This window comes from Perognathus longimembris, chromosome 2 (assembly GCF_023159225.1).
Source record: "Perognathus longimembris pacificus isolate PPM17 chromosome 2, ASM2315922v1, whole genome shotgun sequence".
Lineage (NCBI taxonomy): Eukaryota > Metazoa > Chordata > Mammalia > Rodentia > Heteromyidae > Perognathus > Perognathus longimembris.
Genome location: NC_063162.1, coordinates 112,806,206 through 112,825,173, shown reverse-complemented (window position 1 = coordinate 112,825,173; position 18,968 = coordinate 112,806,206). Strand labels below are relative to the sequence as shown.

At 36.8% G+C, this 18,968-nt stretch overlaps 1 protein-coding gene across 4 annotated transcripts in view; it reads right to left on the bottom strand.

Annotated features, from left to right (window-relative positions):
- Window positions 1-697: 697 nt before the first annotated feature.
- Crot (carnitine O-octanoyltransferase) overlaps window positions 698-18,968 on the bottom strand; it is a 28,373-nt gene continuing 10,102 nt past the window's right edge. For all 4 annotated transcript variants that reach the window (XM_048339937.1, XM_048339939.1, XM_048339938.1 and 1 more), the window contains exons 7-18: window positions 16,838-16,946; window positions 15,940-16,033; window positions 15,176-15,301; window positions 13,309-13,410; window positions 10,865-10,948; window positions 10,675-10,782; window positions 10,315-10,445; window positions 6,257-6,380; window positions 4,970-5,048; window positions 4,790-4,883; window positions 4,204-4,323; window positions 698-1,358 (exon numbers count right to left, since the gene is read on the bottom strand). In XM_048339937.1, the coding sequence (XP_048195894.1) occupies window positions 1,238-1,358; window positions 4,204-4,323; window positions 4,790-4,883; window positions 4,970-5,048; window positions 6,257-6,380; window positions 10,315-10,445; window positions 10,675-10,782; window positions 10,865-10,948; window positions 13,309-13,410; window positions 15,176-15,301; window positions 15,940-16,033; window positions 16,838-16,946 (1,292 nt within the window). In that variant the 3' untranslated portion in view covers window positions 698-1,237. The remainder of the gene's footprint in view (window positions 1,359-4,203; window positions 4,324-4,789; window positions 4,884-4,969; window positions 5,049-6,256; window positions 6,381-10,314; window positions 10,446-10,674; window positions 10,783-10,864; window positions 10,949-13,308; window positions 13,411-15,175; window positions 15,302-15,939; window positions 16,034-16,837; window positions 16,947-18,968) is intronic.

The following is an 18,968-nucleotide window of genomic DNA, read 5'->3' as shown; positions in this document are numbered from 1 at the left end:
AAGTGATATTGTATTTTGTAAATTCAGAGCATAAGCATAAGAAACATTGCAGTTTTCACCTTTACTTCTCAGAATACTATCACTACCAAGTACAGATACACACAGATATCTTGAGTATTCAAATGGTGGGAGACCACATAGGGAGAAGAAGTCCCAGTGAATTAGGCCAACTTCAACCTTCCAACTTAAGTCCTAACAGCAATATGATATCAGATATAAACAAATCTAGGCAATGCCAGCTGAAAAACTGTTTAGCCAAGCATAATAAACTGGCAAATCATGAGAAAGAAAAAGTTGTAAGATTCTAAGGTTTGAGTGGTTTATTAAACAATAATATTTCATAGAGACCAGGACATACAAAGAAAGAAACAAATCACTTTTCCAACAAAAAACAAGTATATATGTGTATACAGATGTATATATGTATATGTACATATACACACATATGATTTGGGATATTTTATTTTCTGAGAATACAATTTACACAGTTGAACAGCATGAAGAAAACAACTTTAAAGTCCTGAGAATCTTATTCAAATTTTAACCTTTTAGAAGTCACTAAAAATTATTTTTTAAGGTCAGTAATATTATTACATGGACAAAACTAATCACAAGAACATAATAGCTTTTAGGATTGTTCATGTGTGCATGTGTATGTGTGTGTGTGTGTGTGTGTGTGAGCGAGAGAGAGGGAGAGAGAGAGAAACCAGGTGTAAATCCCCCTACTACAATATAATTATCTGTCCATTAACCATTTTAGATCACCACTGAATTATAGTGCTTTCCCATCAAACCCAAGGCTTATGTGTTGAGTGTGAAAGGCACTGATGTCAGAGAAATTAACATCCAATTATGTATTTCATACCCTTTGGCAATCAGGAAATGTTAAAGTGCTTGACAGACAGACATTACAATGACAATGATGTTCAGAAGGAAGGAATTCGTAACCTACACAAGTACCAACAAAATTATTTAAAAGTTAAAAAATTTGCATTGTTAAAATTCATAGATTTGCATTGTTGAGGCATATCTTAAACATTGCATAGTTCTCTACTTGCTATGTTATAGTTTTGCATTGTTGCTGCACTGAGAAGCTTCAAAATATTTCTACCTTCAGTAGCAGAAAAAAAGCATGATTCTAATCATTTCTATATGAGACATTTACATTCCCTCTATCTGTGATCACCACCTACTTTCCATACCCAGTTCAATGACACAGCTGGTAAGTGCTCAGACTCTAGAGATGAGCAGTATTCATCAGGTGTATCATATCGTGGAAAGAACGAAAAGTCTGCTGAACTAGCTTTTCTGCATCGGTCTCTCGGCATGATTTCCAGGCGGTACAAGCCACAACAAACCTGTGAAGCACAAATGATAAATGAGGAGTGATGATTCAATAGGCTCCAAATCTGGAGGGCAGATAGAGCTAGCCAGTACCTTTATTCGATCCAGCTGTTCAGATATGAACTGTGATTCCTGATGATGTTAGGTATATGTCACCTGACACAACTGAAGGTGGAGTCATATTTATACAAAATGCTAAGGAACCCACTCACTATAGCCTAAGGACAAAAGGGAACAAAAAATAACCCAAGAGGGCTTTGGAACAAGGTGTCTTACTGTGTTCAAAATAGAACAACAAAATCACCTTCCTTCCTAAAATGTACTACTGGAATAAGTTAGAATATGAAATTCATGTTTTTAATATAATTTGAACTTTTTTAAGTGTACCAATTAAAAAGCAAAAACTAACGACAGATAAGTGGTGTGAAAAAACTATTTCTAAAGAACCAGAACGAAGCTGATTGGGGACAATCTTGCCTTCCTCTATGTTCTACCAGGAGAAGATTTCTGGGTAGAGAATCTTAGATCTGACAGGTAAGAAATGTTGAAGTAAATGGGAGAAGTATGTTTCTCTGGGCTCAAGGAAGAAATAGTTTTTCCTACCTTTTATCTGTCACTATATAGCACGTACAAAACACCACTCTTGACTACCCTGACAAGACTCCAAAACCTTTCTCCCCTAATTTTCCCCTATCGGAGTAAATGCCACCATCATAAATAGCAATCCACCAGTATACTGGTTCTAATTCCAAAATATATCTTACACCTTCTACTTCTTTCCACCTTCTTTATGAACATTGTTCAAGTCATCCTCATCCCTACTTCCTGCTAGGGTCTTGATGTGGGTTAGCCCCTCCTCAGCTCATAAAGTGGTTTCATCCCAAGGTCAGTGTTGAGATTTGGTGGGATCTTTAAGAGATGTTTAGGATACAAGGGATGAGTGCTATTCTCCACAGTTTTCATAAAGTGAGGCCAACCCTAGCCTTTCCATTTCTGCCACAAGTTGGAGCTGCACGAGGCCCTCATCAAATGTGACAAGATCTAGGACTTCATAGACTACAGAACTATGACCTAATGAAACCCCTTTCCTTTATAAATCAAGTTTCAGATATTTCTTTATGTCAACAGAATACAAAGAAAGACCCTTCCTAATTCCTTCATCTCATTCTTTTCCGTGCTGCTGCATTGACCCTTCACTTTCTTGCTCAAGGATGGTTCTTTGCCACTTAAGCCACAGCTCCATTTCCAGCTTTTTGGTGTCTAATCCAATATAAGACTCTCACAGACTTTCTTGTCTGGGCTGGATTCCAACTAATTCAGCTCTCAAGCTTCCTAAGTAGTATATCAGGCAGTAGCCAGACTCACTTGGCTTTCTTATCCAAGAACTGTTCACTTATGTTAAACCAGCTATTCTGAAAACCATTGCTGACTGCATCATGTTTACAAAGTTGAAGATATAACCAACACCCTGTTCTTGTGGAACTTACATTCTAGGCAGGAAAAATATATATTACACATGCAAAAAAATACCTATTAGGTATTTTTTAGTAAAGGAAAAGCAGCAGGTGTGTGTAGGGGAGGTGAAGTACTATTTCAGATAGTCACAGAAGGCCTCTCAGATAAGATGACAAGGAGCACATATTGATGATCAACTACGAGGTGATCACTGCATGTATGCCAAGGAAGAGAACACTATGCAGAAGAAATTAACAGTGAATAACTTGAGAAGGGAACTTGCCTGGAGCATTCAAGTAACAAGGCCCAGGGTGGCTATAGTAAATGAGCAGGTAAATTGTAAGTCTTCTAAATGTTACCACTTCTATTGGATTATGAGCTCATGGAGGTTAGACTATCTACTACTAATATACCACAATATAGAATGTATTAACTACATATAGCTACTGATAACGTGAACTGTGACTAGATCATTGAGATATCCTCTAAATGTGAAATGTATACTAAAATTTCAAGCTCTCATATGGGGAGAGAATACTAATATTTTATCAATCAATTTTAATGTTGATTACATGTGGAAGTAATATTATACATACATTGTATGAAATAAAACAAATCAAAATTTTTAAATGAGTAGAAACCAGGCACCAGTGGCTCATGCCTATAATTCTACTCAGGAGGCTGAGATCTGAGGGTTGCAGTTCAAAGCTAGCCTATGCAGAAAAGTACGTGAGACTCTCCAATAAACTACCCGCTCCCCCCAAATCCAGAAGTGGTGCTGTGGTTCAAGTGGTAGAGCACTAGTCTGAGGTACTGTCCTTGGCTTCTTTTTGCTCAAGGCTAGCTAGCACTCTACCTCTTGAGCCACAGCAACACTGCTGGCTTTTTCTGCTCATGTGGTACTGAGGAATCAAACACAGGGCTTTGTGCACGCTCGGCAAAAACTCTACCCAATATAAAATCTTTTAAGGGAGAAGTATAAAGGCATATATGAGCAACTAAAATATGCAACACATACTACTGTTTCAGCTGTCTGCACTGCAGCTGAAGTATCTTCAAGCCCCCCACTGTCTTCAACCTGCAGGTGTAGACCCCCAACATATGGCAGGCCAACTATATTTTCAAATTTTAACTGAACTTGCTATAAAATACCCCGTATAGGACAAATATGATAAGGAACACACTGATTTCCAGGATGAGTACATGACCACTTAAATAACTTGAAACAACAACAAAAATCCCCAGAAGACTGGTTTCATAAGTGCCTCAAAAGCAGGAATGAGATATAGAAATACACAGGAAATGCCTACATAGTAAATAAAAGTTACTGATGCAACAAGTGGCAAATGAATACATAATTAGAATCGTAAGAAAAATATTCAAATAACACGTGGGATATTTTACCTGTCATCTCGGATGTGGTAGAAAAACCCATATCCATTGTGCACCATGGGGACCACCACTCCTTGGACTCGTAGATAACCAACCAGACTGGTTGAGAGGACAAAATTTCCACCTCCTCCGCTGTATGGCACAAAGAAAGGACGTTTTACTAGGCCTACAGATTCTGGTAGTGTTTCTCTTTTTTAATTTAAAAAAAAATTTTTTTTAGTTGGTCACGGGGCTAGAACTCAGGGCCTGATGAGCGCTGTCCCTGAGCTTTTGTGCTCAAGGCTAGTACTCAATCACTTTGAGTCATAGCCTCACTTCTGGTTTTCTGGTGGTTACTTATAGCTAACAGCCTCACAGGCTTTCTTGGCTGAGTTGGCTTCAAACCTCAATCATCAGATCTCAGCCTCCTGAGTAGTCAGGATTATAGGCTATCAGTGCTTGGCTGGCTCTTCTTAAGTTTTTTTTTAAAGCTTTGCTTCATGAAGTTGTACAAAGAGGTTTAATTCAACACATGAGTTTATGAGTACAATACATCTTTTAACATTCAGGAAAACAGGTTCTGACCATTGTAAACTATAAAACATTACACTACTGCTACCTTCTAGAGAAAAGTGGGTCCGTAAAAAGTTCTGGAACAGGAAGGCCTTCCTCTTTGGCTATGAGTAAAAGACCTAAAAGGTGCCGGTCAATTCCTGCAGAGAAACCACAAATCTGAAGTTAGAAAAAAATTTCAATTCAAAAGATTTTTTAAAAGTCATAATAATTCCAACACAAGTACCTTTTCCAGCTGAGCAATCTTTCATCATTTTATCATGCTTTGCAAATGCTTTTAACATGTTTTGCCGTTGTTCAACAAGCTGTGTCAAAAAAAAATAGGACAATGGGGAGGGGGAAAGGTGGGAGAAAAATGAGAGAGGAGGTAACAAGTTCGATAAGAAATGTACTCACTGCCTTAAACTGTAACCCCTCTGTATATCACTTTGACAATAAATAAATCAATTAAAAATAATAAAAAGGACAAGATATCAATCAAGAAACCAAGTTTTCAAAACAACTCATACAAAAACTAATTAGACAAAAATAAATCCTAAATCCATTGAAATCAGAATTTTGGTATTCTAGAAGAGAAAATGTTTCTAGGTAGAACTAAAACATATGCTTCTGTCTTTCCTTAACAGTTCCATTGTCAGCCAGGTACCAGTGGCTCACACCTGTAATTCTAGCTACACAGGAGGCTATGATTAAAAAAAAAAAATCACAGTTTGAAACCAGCCCTGGCAGGAAAGTCTATGAAACTCTTATCTCCAATTTAGCCACCAGAAAACCAAAAGTGGCACTGTGGCTCAAAGTAGTAGAGAGCTAGCCTTAAACAGAGCACTCAGAGATAGCACCCAGGCCCTGAGTTCAAGCCCCACTACAACTGACAAAAAAAAAAAAAAAAAGTTCCACTTCCTTTTCTTTATACTAGCCTTGGTTTTTTGTGTTGTTGTTTTTTTATTACTTCTCTCCTGGGATAGGGAAATAGGAACTTGTAAGTGACATTGACAAATACAAAAACAGTAACTATTGTGATTTGAAACTTAAAGCATAATTTTAAAAAGATAACCAAGAATTTCTATGAAAATCACACAAATACATAATGCTTAACTTAAGAAACAAGGTAAAACACCAAAATAAAAGAAGAAATGCAGTACTTTCTAAGTACTTAACAACATACATACATATATGCCTGTTCTGGTTCTGGGGATTTGACACAACTAGAATCGTCATGTCAAAAATATTCAAGCACAGGAGAGTAAGTTTCCTTTCAGAGGTGCTGTGGGCACCCCTTACTGGCATATGAACTGATTGATGCCTTGAATACTTCAGAGAAAAATGTCTCAAAGTGATTTTAATGACCCCTTACTGGCATATGAACTGATTGATGCCTTGAATACTTCAGAGAAAAATGTCTCAAAATGACTTTAATGACCCAGGGGAACTGAAGCAAAGTAGTTAATTTTTTAGGGTTTTCATCCCTCTACAAAAATGAAACAAATCCTACCAATCCTTTTCCAATACTCACACTAGCAGAAGGATCCTGCATGGACTGACACCAGTTGACAGCCTCTACAGTGCATGACCTCACGGTTTCTGTGCGGCCATGATAAAAGTACCTTGTCATGGCTGTTTCATAGCAGCAACCAGGACTACAAAAAAAAAAATAATGCCAGGTGTATACCTTAAACAAGAAAATTCTGTAATGTTATTACAAATACAGCTACTTAATAAAGCTAGATTTGGTCAGAAACTAAGCCCTGCAATTCAAGCTACAGTTGAGACTTCTGAAAAAAAAAAGTTATTTTCAAAACAATCTAATAACAGGGACTATACTCTGGTTTCTCTTCAGATCGTATAAATCTTTTACCTTTTACTAATAACATGGACTATTTCAAACACTGTCGGGTTATATATAATGAAGTCTGTGTTAGGCAATCACCAAGATAGCCATGAATAATCCATGTTTCTTGCTGTTTATGCTCTGGTACATGCTTAATATAGATTACATTTAGTAACTTGCATCTAGGGGACAGAATATAGAGGCAACATTATGGCATGTCACATTTGAAATCAGGCTCAGAAAGAGTTCTCTGTGTTTCTACTATGTCCTTGCTCTAAGGACAGCCAGTGCCAGGGTGGGATCTACCCTATGGAGAGGCCCAGGTGGCAAGCTGTGCATTTACCTGGACACAGATCCTGTCTTGAGAGAGCTTACAGATGAAAATGTTGCCCTGGCTGACATTCTGACCATATACCACAAGACAGTAAAAGTGATTGGTAAAGCATCATCACTGTGTAAAGGATGGATTTGGGCACTGATTATTAATGACTCCTCAAAACATTTAGAGAAGAAGCTAAGCATGGCACATCTGCCACCCCCACGCTCAAGGAGGCAGAGGCAGGCGAATCAGGATCACTTTCATGTAGGATTTCACAACCAGCCTATATAAGATACCAAATAACAAATATATAATAAGACCAAAAACAACAAAACAGAAATGCAGGGAGAAAAACTTATGATGACTGCTAGTTCACTATTATGAAACATAAAACAAGTAATATGAACCATTTGATTTATTGAAAAAATAACAAAAATAAGAACTGATTCTTATTCCTTTTTTTTTTTTTTTTTTTGTCAGTCATGGAGCTTGAACTCAGGGCCTGGATGTTATACCTGAGCTTTTGTGCTCAAGGCTAGCACTCTTATCACTTTGAATCACTTTGAGCCACATTACCACTTCTGGTTTTCTGGTGGTTAATTGGAGGTAAGAGTCTAACAGGGGACTTTCCTGACCTCGAACCACAGATCTCAACCTCCTGAACAGCTAGGACTACAGGCATAAGCCACCAGTACCCAGCTAATTCTCATTCTTAATTCTCTAATTCTAACTATTTGTTTGCAGAAAATACAAGGAGGACTGTCGATATGGTTGGGAAAATTCAGGAAACTCTACAGCATGAATGACCTAGTTTCTTCATCAAACAAAATATGAAAATAATGGAAAAGGTTCTTAAAGTTAATGGGGAAAAAAGACTTAGTATACATAGTAATAGGATACATAGTAATCAAATGCAACTAGTGAAACTTACAACAGATAACTATGTGAAATTTCCTGTGGACTAAGGTGGGCTATCTTGTATTAAAATAATCCTATTGGTAAGAACAGGAAAAAACTAGGTTGAAAGAAAAATCTGAGGGCTTTGCAGAACTGTCAGGAAGTCAGGATGTGAAGACTATGATCTGGAGAGAAGAAACGTTGAGGTGAGATAACTTACGCAATGCTAGTTCCCCTGCCTCAGGAATCTGATGTTTCACAAAACATATGAGCAGAAAGTTTGCATACTAACTAGCAATTAATTGGTGAGTGACAAAGATACCGAACCGGATTTTCAATATTTTATCAGGCTTGTGAAACCACATTAAAGTTTGAGGCTAACAAGGCAGCCAGAATGTGAGAAGTCAAGATCTCAAATAAAAAGTCAGGTCCAAAAATCTGCGGCTGATGGCTTTTGCATAACTCTTCTTGAGGGATTTTCTGATTGCTAAATAGTACAAGCTGGAAGGTGAAGAAACCAAAGAGAAAGAGTCGGCTTAGAGGCACAGCAGATAACTGAAGCAGTCAGTAGCAGTTAAAAGGAGATGAAAAGCAAGGATTTAGCTATGTGCCAATGGCTCACATTTGTAATTCTGGCTACTCCAGAGGATGGAATCTAGAGGATCATTGTTTGAAGGTACTCAGAGCAGAAAAGTTGGTGACACTCAAATCTCCAAGAAGCAAGGCTAACTTACATGATAATTTTCATGCAGCACTATTCATGACAGTTAAAAGGTAGACACAACCCTGGGCATGTTGGCTTATACTTATCTTCCCAGCACAAAGAAGGTGTTTTAGTTCTTTTAAAGAATGCGTACCATAACATTCATTTTTAACTTTGTCAAGATGGTTGGTCACATGTGGTAATGCATATCTGTAGTAACAGCTACTCAGGGATGGATACTGGTAAGACTGCAGGTCAAGGTCAGCCTGGGATAAAAGCTGTTGAAATTCCTATCTCAATCAACAAGCTGGGCATAGTGGCATGCAATTGCAATCCAAGATAAATGGGGAGCAAAGGAAGATCATGTTTTGAAGCCAACCCTGGAAAAAAGCCAACAACACCCTATCTAAAACCTGGTTGAAACAAACAAGTGGTAGAATGCCTGTGTAGCAAGGGTGAGAGCTTGAGTTAAAATCCCAGTGCCACCACAAAGTAATTAAAACAGAAAACTGTTATACAGAGTTTATCACAATAAAACATAATAGACTGATTATATAAATATATTAAAAGTGCACTAGAGTGTATAATATCTGTAGAAGTATAATGTCTGACAACATGAAAACTGGCTAAAGGAAAACAGCAACATTTAAGTTTCTTACATTATATTTAAGTGGAAATACATAAAAATAGTGATGTTAAAGGTACATTTCCTAAACTCTTAATATAATTTTTAAAAGAAAAACAAACAGGCACCAGTGGCCCACGTGTGTAATCCTAGCTTCTCAGGAAGCTGAGATTTCAGAAACATGGCTCAAAGTTAGCCCAAGCAGAAAAGTCTATGAGACTCTTTATCTCCACTAAAGTACCAAAAAAAGGCAGAAGTGGGACTGTGGCTCAAGTGGTAGAGTGCTAGCCTTCAGCAAAAGAAGCTCAAGGACAGCGCCCAGGCCCTGTGTTCAAGCAGGACTATTACCAAAAAAAAGGAAAGAAAAAGAAAAGTATAGCTCACAGTGAATATAAAATGAAACAAACCCACTTAAAATCAAAGCAAGACAAAAATAGATAATGAGGAAATCATAGTATGATGGCTTTAAACCCGCTTTTATTGGTAATTGTAATACATGAAAATATCTAAACATCACACTTAAAGACAGGTCTTCTCAGACTGGGTACAAAAGATCAAGAGGATCCACTTCTGCCTAGAATGAAGAAAGGCACAATACATCGTCTCTTTTCCAAAAATGGGTAGACTGGACAACCTACAAAATCATAGCTTTTCATGAACCTATAAACAGGTCCCAAGAAAACCAAATAATCTGAATTACACTGACAGCTAAGCCATTCTCTCTCTCTTTTTTTTTTAAGCAACATTTTAAGAAACCAAGTGAGTCAGGTACCAGTGGCTTATGCCTGTAATCCTAGCTATTCAAGAGGCTGAGATCTGAGGACCACAGTTTGAATCCAGCCCAGGCAGAAAAGTCCATGAGAATCTTATCTCCAATTAACCAACCCCAAATCCAGAAGCATAGCTGTAGCTCAAGTGGTAGAGCAAAGCTCCGGACAGTGCTTAGACTCAGAGTTCAAGCCCCAGGATAAGCAAAAAAGTACCATGTGAATACTGTGATAAACTTTTAAGATGCAAACCTATGAAACTGTCACAACTGGAACTCTGATGGAAACACAAAGAAAAAAATACTATTGATGGAAGCCCTGGGGGAAAAAAGTGAGCAAGAGCACTAGGGGGTTTGGATGGAATTGGTATGAGAGATATACATATACCCTAGCACCACAAGATTCAGAAAATGGAGAATGAATGGGCCTTACCGTCCATGCAGCCTGTAATAAGCTAACTGAAGTGCCAGCTGAATAAATGTGTCAGGGTGAAGCATCTTCTTCTTGGTTAGCCTTTTGCCAAAAGATGTGAAGGCATATGCTGCAATTTGTAGATCAGATGCCTAATGAACAGGATACATATAGTGAAAAATCACCAGAGGAGAATATTCCAAAGAAATGGAATTATTATTTGGATTAAAGTAATTGTCAGACATAAAGCATAAAAATATTAAAGGCATTACTAGTAAAATGTTTTATGCTACGCTGCCAGGCTTGAGTAACAGCCACATTTTTATATCTGGCAGGTAAAAAAGAAAGCATTACCATTGAAGAGAAAAGGGAAAGTTTTACCTCTTTGAAATACTGGGCTTTTGCTTGATTGATATCGCTTAATATTTTCTCATCCACAGTGAATACAAGCTCCTCTGGAAGTGGTATATCCCGTTTTTTTTCTGAACCCTACAAATAGGGAGGGCTTAAAACACTGTGTCTACAAAAATATTATGGGGGCAAAAGGATGAAATGTTTGTTGCTGACATACCTTCCATCTTCCTTCAGTCTCTAAAATTTTCTCATCCACATAATAGGCAATGTTCACCATAACCATAGCATCAAAAGGGGCATGCTAAAATGAAAGTCCATGATATTTTGAGTATTTTTTGTCAAAACCTGAGCCACTATTTTCTTTGAACTTCTTTAGGTAAAGGAGGCCACTGAGTATCAGAACGGATAACCATTCTGTGTATATAGCTACAAGAATGCCTAGAAGTGGCAGAAATAATTTTGTGGGGGGCAATGGACTCTGTTACAAAGTGTGATAGGTTTTATGGTTATAGTTGTCCTTAATTTCTCCATGTTCCCTTGGTGACAATGACATCAGATGATTCCTTCTGGGTAATTGTCTTCACTTTACATCTGACTTATCTTTGACAAACTGAATACAACACTGCTAACTTTGGAGGGAAAGAAAGGAAGGCTTGAGAGACAGGTGTCTAGATTCAGGGGTAGAAATTAGGTGTCTCCAATGGAATTCTGTACTTCCACCAGAAGGAATAACATTGCCCCATTCATAAGGACGTTAGTCTCTTAGTTGTGGACAGACCCAAGGGACATTGAGGGAAGAATCCAGAGGCAGGATCCCACACAGGATCCTAACACAGGATCCTTTCCGGGAATAGAAAGGGCATAAATCAGACTAGGAGGAGCAAGGAGAATCAAATAAGGAGTGGAAAAGAAGAAAAGTGAGGCAATTAATGAAAAAATCTTGTCAACAGTAGATATGAAGGAAGAGTAAAAACAAAAACAAATATTCAAGCCTTTTACTGTCACTCCTAGAAGCTACTATAACTTTTAACACCCTCTTACCTACCAGTCCACCCACTTGTGAAATACTCTCTTAGCAACTTATACTCCCCCAGGTCATGAGTTGAATGAGGCTGTTTCTTCTACTCTCTAGGTTCCAAGGTTCTGCATATGAAGCAGATCAGGCAAATGAGAATATCTGATTTCCAGGAACAAGTCAACCACAACCAATAAGAATTATTTTAGCACTTTTGCTGGAACCATTAGAAAAACAGAAACTGACTATATTCTAAGAGAGATATGAAGATAGAAAACAGTAGGTACAACAATCACATTGGGTATTCCATCAAAGCAAAGTCAAGAATGTAAAAAAAAAAAAATGGGGAAAGACCAATTACTAATTTGGAACCTAGACATCAGTTTTATCCTTTTTTAAGCATATTCCTATGACAACAAGTATCTTCTCAAGGTAATGCCAGACTAAATTTCCATCACTTAAAACTGAATATATAATGATAAATAAAACCACTGAAAAGGGCTGGGCTGTATCTCAGTGATAGAGGACTTGGCTAACATACAGGAGGCACAGTTCAATCTCAGTACTGGGGAAACAAAACAAAACAGAGCATAACAGAATAAAACACTTTTTTTTTTTTACTTTCTTTGGTTAAGGGAATGCTTAAATGGAAGACAGTGCGAGTTAAAATCATGTAAAAAGACAAAAGAGAAAATTTTAAATCATTGTTTTAATATTTCATGAAGGTCAGAAAGGATAGTGATTCCCTTCCTTTTTTCCCCCTTCCTTTAATATTCAAAGGCTAGTGTCCCAAAGATTATGTGTCACTTTTGGGAAATTGTTACCTAGCTACTAGAAAAATCTGGAAATCTAGAAATATATCTGTATAAATTTCCCTATGCATAGGGAATATATACACAATGCAATATAATGTCTTTTAAAATACAGATAAACAGGTTCTTGACAATTATTATACATAAAAATTATATGAAAATTCATTTTGCAGATATATACCAAACTTTAGGCCTTACTATATAAAAAATTAATTTCGCCTATGCTCATTCACTGAGAATAATTAAACTAATTGTAATGTCATCAAACAAAAGTGTTTATATACTATACCACAGTACAGCATATCTATTTGTGGTTTATTGCTATTAACTTAAACTAAAAAATGAAAAAGAATCTGTCATTGATGGCAGTGATAGAAACTTAAACCACATACATAATTTAAATTTTTCTATGGATTATTTTAATTGTTAATTTAAGGGTGATATACAAGGAGGTTATAGTTATATAAGTCAGGTAATGTGTACAGTTCCTTTCGGACCATGTCACCCTTTTCTGCCCCCCACCCCATTTTTTCCTTCCTGTCCCCGTATAGATACTTCCAAACTTTTTTTCTCTCCTGCAAGTTCAATGCATTGTACTCTCATGCAGTGTACTTGCTCATACTCATAGATAGCTCTCTATCACTGCAGCCAGGCCTCTAAGCCCAAATGGATAACTGGAAATGGAATCTCACAGACTTCTGCCTGGACTGGCATCAAACCTTGATCCACTGATCTCAGGCTCCTGAGAGGCAAGGATTACAGGCAAAAGCCACCAGCTAAGTAGCATAAAAACTAGTTTAATAAAGAAAAAAATTAAATCCATAGTTTACTTACATCACAATTAGTGCCAAATACTCCATTTGTAAAGGAAATCAAGTTATAGGATTTGTCACCCCAGCGTACTGTTGGATCTCCAATGAGAAGTTTCTCAAGTACCTAAGAGAGATTTTATTTTTCCAAATTAAAAGGGATTTTGACATTGGTTTGTAGGTATTACACATTAAACTTAAACACATGTATTCATTTCACTTCTTTTCAGGTCAACAAAATTATTAATAAAGTGGTAACATAGCTATACTTGAGATTAAAAAAATTCTGGCCCTGACTTCAGCTATTTCTCAAGTCTCAAGAAAATCCAACCAGGAAATAGTATTGTTTATGGATGCTCACAGAATACATGGTGGAAAATAGCAGACTTTCTAGCTTAGATAATGAATCCTTGCCATGCTTAGTCACTAAAAAGTTAAAAGTGTCTTAACAATCCATAATCTACTAAACCTTATCCTTTAGACCCATTGATGAGTTATGAAATTATGGTACCACATCACAATCAACATGTTTCACAAATTATATAATGGAAGGGAAATAAAAAAGTATATCATAGATAGTAAAAGTAGTTACTTGTTTTTTCATTGTTGTTTTGTGCCAGTCCTGGGGCTTGAACTCAGTACCTAGGAGCTATCCCTGAGATCTATTGCTCAAAGCCATCACTCTGCTACTTGAGCCATAGCTCCACTTCCAATTTTTGGTGATTAATTGAAGAATCTCATATGTAATTATTGCTTTTTTAATTTATTTTTTTTCAAATTTTTATTATCAAACTGATGTACAGAAAGGTTACAGTTTCATATGTTAGGCACTGGATACATTTCTTGTACAGTTTTTAAAATGTGTGGATAAGCATGCTTACTTAAGTATACCTAGTGGGCTGCAAGCTAATGGTACTTCTAAGTATAAACTGTGATGAAAAAAGTTTGAATAACATTGCACCGAAATATATTCTTCCTTAGGAAGTAGTACGGTAATTCACGCCCTCACTCATACACATACACACACAAAAAACAACACTAACAATGTTACCTAACTACAAGATTTATTATTTGTTTACTTATTTACTACTATTACTAGATTTGAACTTAGTCTCTTGCTTTTGTTTGGCTTTTTAACTCACAGCCATCCTACAACTTGAGCCATACTTTCACTTCTGGCTCTTTGCAGTCTAACTAGAGCCTTGGGCTGACATCAGTTCTCAGATCTCAGCCTTGGAAATAGCTAGAATTACAGGTGTGAGTCTTTGGTGCCTGAGCTACCAGATTTTTAATCCTAAATTATTTGTCCTATAAACATTTCATATTGATGACTACATTATGAAATAATTTGTGTTTTTAGAAAAATGATTAGCTTTCTAGTACTATGACTACCTTTTATTTCTTAGGAAATGAAAACAGTACTTTAGGGGTGGAAAGAGAACATAATTTACCCTTAAACTCACTGAAGATACTGTGTTCAGTAAACCAAATGACAAATAAATTACAAGGGTAATATAATTCTTGGGACAAATCCTCTCAACTAGTTAAGACACAGAGTGTTGGTTGTAGGTAGGTTCTTATGTCACCTTTGGGAGGGTAAATTAATTTACCCCAATGTCCTGTGCAAATAGTCTATGAATGTAGTCAGTGAAAAGTCTGGGGGACACAGACATGTGGTGATGCAAATAACAGCCATACTTCTCTAAATGAGGTTCAAAACTATCTAAATAGCTTTAAACCACATGTCAAGAATTTACAATACACTATGTAAGTATAAGTTTTGGCACATGTATATTTCATAGCTGAGAAAAATTGTAAAAGCTTGATATAAAAAAAGAAAATAATAATACATCCTCCAGAAAAGGAGACAATAGATCAAGGTAATTAGTTACCTGAGAATAATCTTCTGGTGTAACATATGGACTGGCATCCTCTATGGAATATACCAATAAACTACTCTGAATTTTTTCTAACAAAGTCAAGTTTTCTGGATCAAGACTAATCAGATATTCTCGTGCCTAAAGAGCAAGGAGATAATGATTAAATATTGTAACTTAAATACAATTATCCACAAAGTATTAAAGAGTCGAGATCATGTTTATTAATAACAACATAGTGGTCAAGTCTGAGACATCATGGGAGTGCTGTGTAACCCCTCCTGTACTACGAAGGGGAGTGTGGCTATGACACTGGGCCATTGAGGGTCATAAATCATGGACATCTCTGGAATTGAGAATGTTGATTGTTTTTAGAAATGGCCAACTGGAAAGCAAGCTAAAAGTCAAACAAGAACACTTGATGAAACATGGTCATGTCAAGTCCAGAAGATACCAGATACCTTGAGGCTCAAATTGTTGCTTCAACCCTCAATACCTGCAGTTATGAAGAACACATTCAAACTTATGGAAAGGACAAAGCCCAAAAATGCTCTCTTATGATAAACATGGGCCAGAGGAAAAAGGTGCTTCAAAAGACCATCTATAATGTCTTTGAGAAGACAGGTAGGGAGTTGTGGGTTGACTACACCTTTCCCCTTCTAAAATACAGAAAGCCCACTGCTGATTCATGACCAATAAAGCTCTGTGCATCTGGGTTTTCTGGCAGATGAAAAAGCTTAAGCAGCAAGCAAGCAAGAAAGGAAGAGCATAAATCTTACCTTAGCCCATCGAGTTCGCTCCTCAGTAGTTAATGCTGTTACTCCAGGTCCATTGGGTTCACTATGGCACTTCTTATAGATATATGTCAGTTGTCTTATAGAAGATCAAAAAGGGTTCAGAAGGAGCACAGGACTACAGAGGTCTTTAACAGGTCATGTTATTGATTAATATTTAAATTTCTGACATATTACCCCAAGAAACAGAATGTAACATGAATAGAATGTGGTATATCCAAATAATTACTCAGCTATAACCAAGAAATATTCACACTACAAATGAGCACACACAAATGAACCTTGTATACATGCTAAATGACACATTACGTGATGGGAATTTACAGAGTTGGAAGAAACAGAAAGGGAGACGAGAAACATGAGGAGAAGGAATGACAGAAAGACTTAGTAACTAATCTTTTGAAGCTCTGTCTGCATTTGAAAACAAAAATAAATTATTTCCATACAATTTAATCAACATTACAGAGATCCACAAGCTACACAAAGACAGTAAGGTAGGTTATTCCTTGTGGTTTTGCAGAAAAGTAAGAAAAATGGAAATCAGGAAACTGTTGACTCTTTGGTGATGTAAAACAGGGATAAAGATAAAATCTGCCAAGCAGACAAGACAGGAGAGAGCATTCCAAATAGAAAGCATGAGTACATTCAAATCTGATGTTGGGAGGAGACTGCAAGCAGAACAAGGAGGTAGGTTAGAAGATGCATAAGAAGTTGGAATACAGGAAGAAGAGAAACATAGGGTGACAAGTTAGGCCTACTAATACAATGCTTGTATTTGAGTTGTTGTTATCCTGTTTGTTATTGAGTTGTTAGGAATCGAGAGATATTTCTCTATTGAAAAACTTAAGGAATAACAACAAAGAAGAGAAATGTGAAAAAATACCTGAGAAGCTCTGGTGGGGTGATCAAACTTCCTTCATGCAGTATATCAAAGGCAAATGCTCGGCCTCGGCACAACACAACAATGTGAACTGGAGAGTAACCTTCAGTCTCTGGAAAAAGAAACAGAAAACACAAGGCTCAGGTCTCCTAAAGTTAAATGAGGGTAAAGCTGCAAACTTCCACTAGCAGGTCACAAGTATTCCTCCAATATTTGACTTATCATATATCATGGAAACAAAAACAAATAGGGAAAAAGAAGGATGAGGAAAAGTTGATCAATGCACACGAGTTATGTATTAGAAGTAGTAGTTCTGGTATGCTATTGCACAGTATGGTGACTATAGTGACTGTGTACTGCATATATCAAATAGTTAAGAAACAAGCATTTTGTATGTTTTTCCATATAGAAATGATAGAAGTTTGGAGAGATGGATATATTTAACCTGATTTCACAAATATGCATAACTGAAATGTGGCATTATCCAGGATAATATTTGACTCTCCACGCCAAATGATCATCTTTTTCCACAGAACCTAATATAGTCACAGTTCCAGTGACAGTAAATGGACATCTTTAGGGGGTCGTTACTTTGCCCATTAGAAATAGTCTGCTAAATGTAAAGATGGACATGTTCTCTCTGATATGTGGAAATTAGATCTAAAGTACACTGGGATATGGTAAATTAGACAGCATTCTAGATACACACAGTGAGACCAAAAGAAATAAAAAAGCCATGTCTACATATCTCTTTATATTGACATAAAATTATACATACACACACACACACACACACACACACACACACACACACACACACACACACACAAACTCCAAGATATGGAAACAAGAGACTTCTCTTCTTTAAATTTTTTGATGATTCTGTCTTCTTTTCCTTATGTATGCTTTATTGAAGATATACAAGAGGGTTGAGGGGAGGATACAGAACTCGAGGGAAGAAGGGTAAATACAGCAGTGAAACTCACTGAACACTGATAAAAGTGAACTCTACAACTTGTGGGTGGAGATGGGAGGGAGGGGTTGGGGGAGAGCGAGGGAACAGAAGACACTATATGAAAGAAAATTACTCATTACCTGACTCGTAATTGTAATCCTTCTGTACATCACCTCTATAATAACAATAAAGTAAATTAATTTAAAAATGTAAAGAATGAGATCAAAGAAGAGTTTATGCAGGAGAATCATAGACTATTTTTTTATATTTGGGGAAAACATGAAAAAAGGCTCACTATCTGCGAATGAGGAAAGACAAACAGTCATCTCTAGCAGTGAAAAAGAGAATAGCATGATTGGTGCATTGGGCACATTTGAGGAATAACTGAAATCCGTAGGTGAGATTCTCTCCCTTCACCCACTTCCAGGCTAAGTAAGTTGCTAGTGGAGGTGTAATTTGTATGACTGAATTTTAAATAGTATTAAAGTTTTATTGGACTAATAAGGAGAAAGAGGCAAAGATCTTTAACTTATTTTTTTTTATTGTGTCCTGAGCTTCTTTTGTTCAAGGCCCATGTTGTAACTTGTTAGCCACAACTCTACTTCCTTTTTTTTTTTTTCTGGAGTAGTTTACTGGAGATAAGAATCTCATGGACTTTACTGCCTGGCAGAGCTTCAAACCATGATCCTTAACTCTTGGTCTCCTGAGTAGCTAGAATTAAAACCATGAGCCACCCACACTGGAGATTTTAATGCCTTTTAATATTTTCATAGGCTTTCATTTCCTCTGAGGTCTATTTTGCAGTAAAAAGGATGAAGAGTCCAATATGTGTTTTCTGTCTTGTGGTACAATGTGGGATTTGGAGGGTGAGGTCAGCTGGTAAGGCAGTGAGTAATAAAGTTTTTGGAGTCTCTTGTTTTGTTTGTAGTAGTTACAATGATTTATTCTTGTCAGTATTATTCTTCCTTGGAGTAGGGTGGAATGCCAGGGTCATACTGGAGCCAGATCTACTTGGAAAGTTCAATATCACTCTTTTCTAGTATTGTTTTTTCTCCTAACTTTGAATGACTGATTAAAAAATTTTACTTTGTATACAAGGGAGGGATTATAGTTTATACATTGTACTGCTCAGGATAACTCAAATAAAAAATTAGGGTAGAAAGGAATTCATCCCTTCAA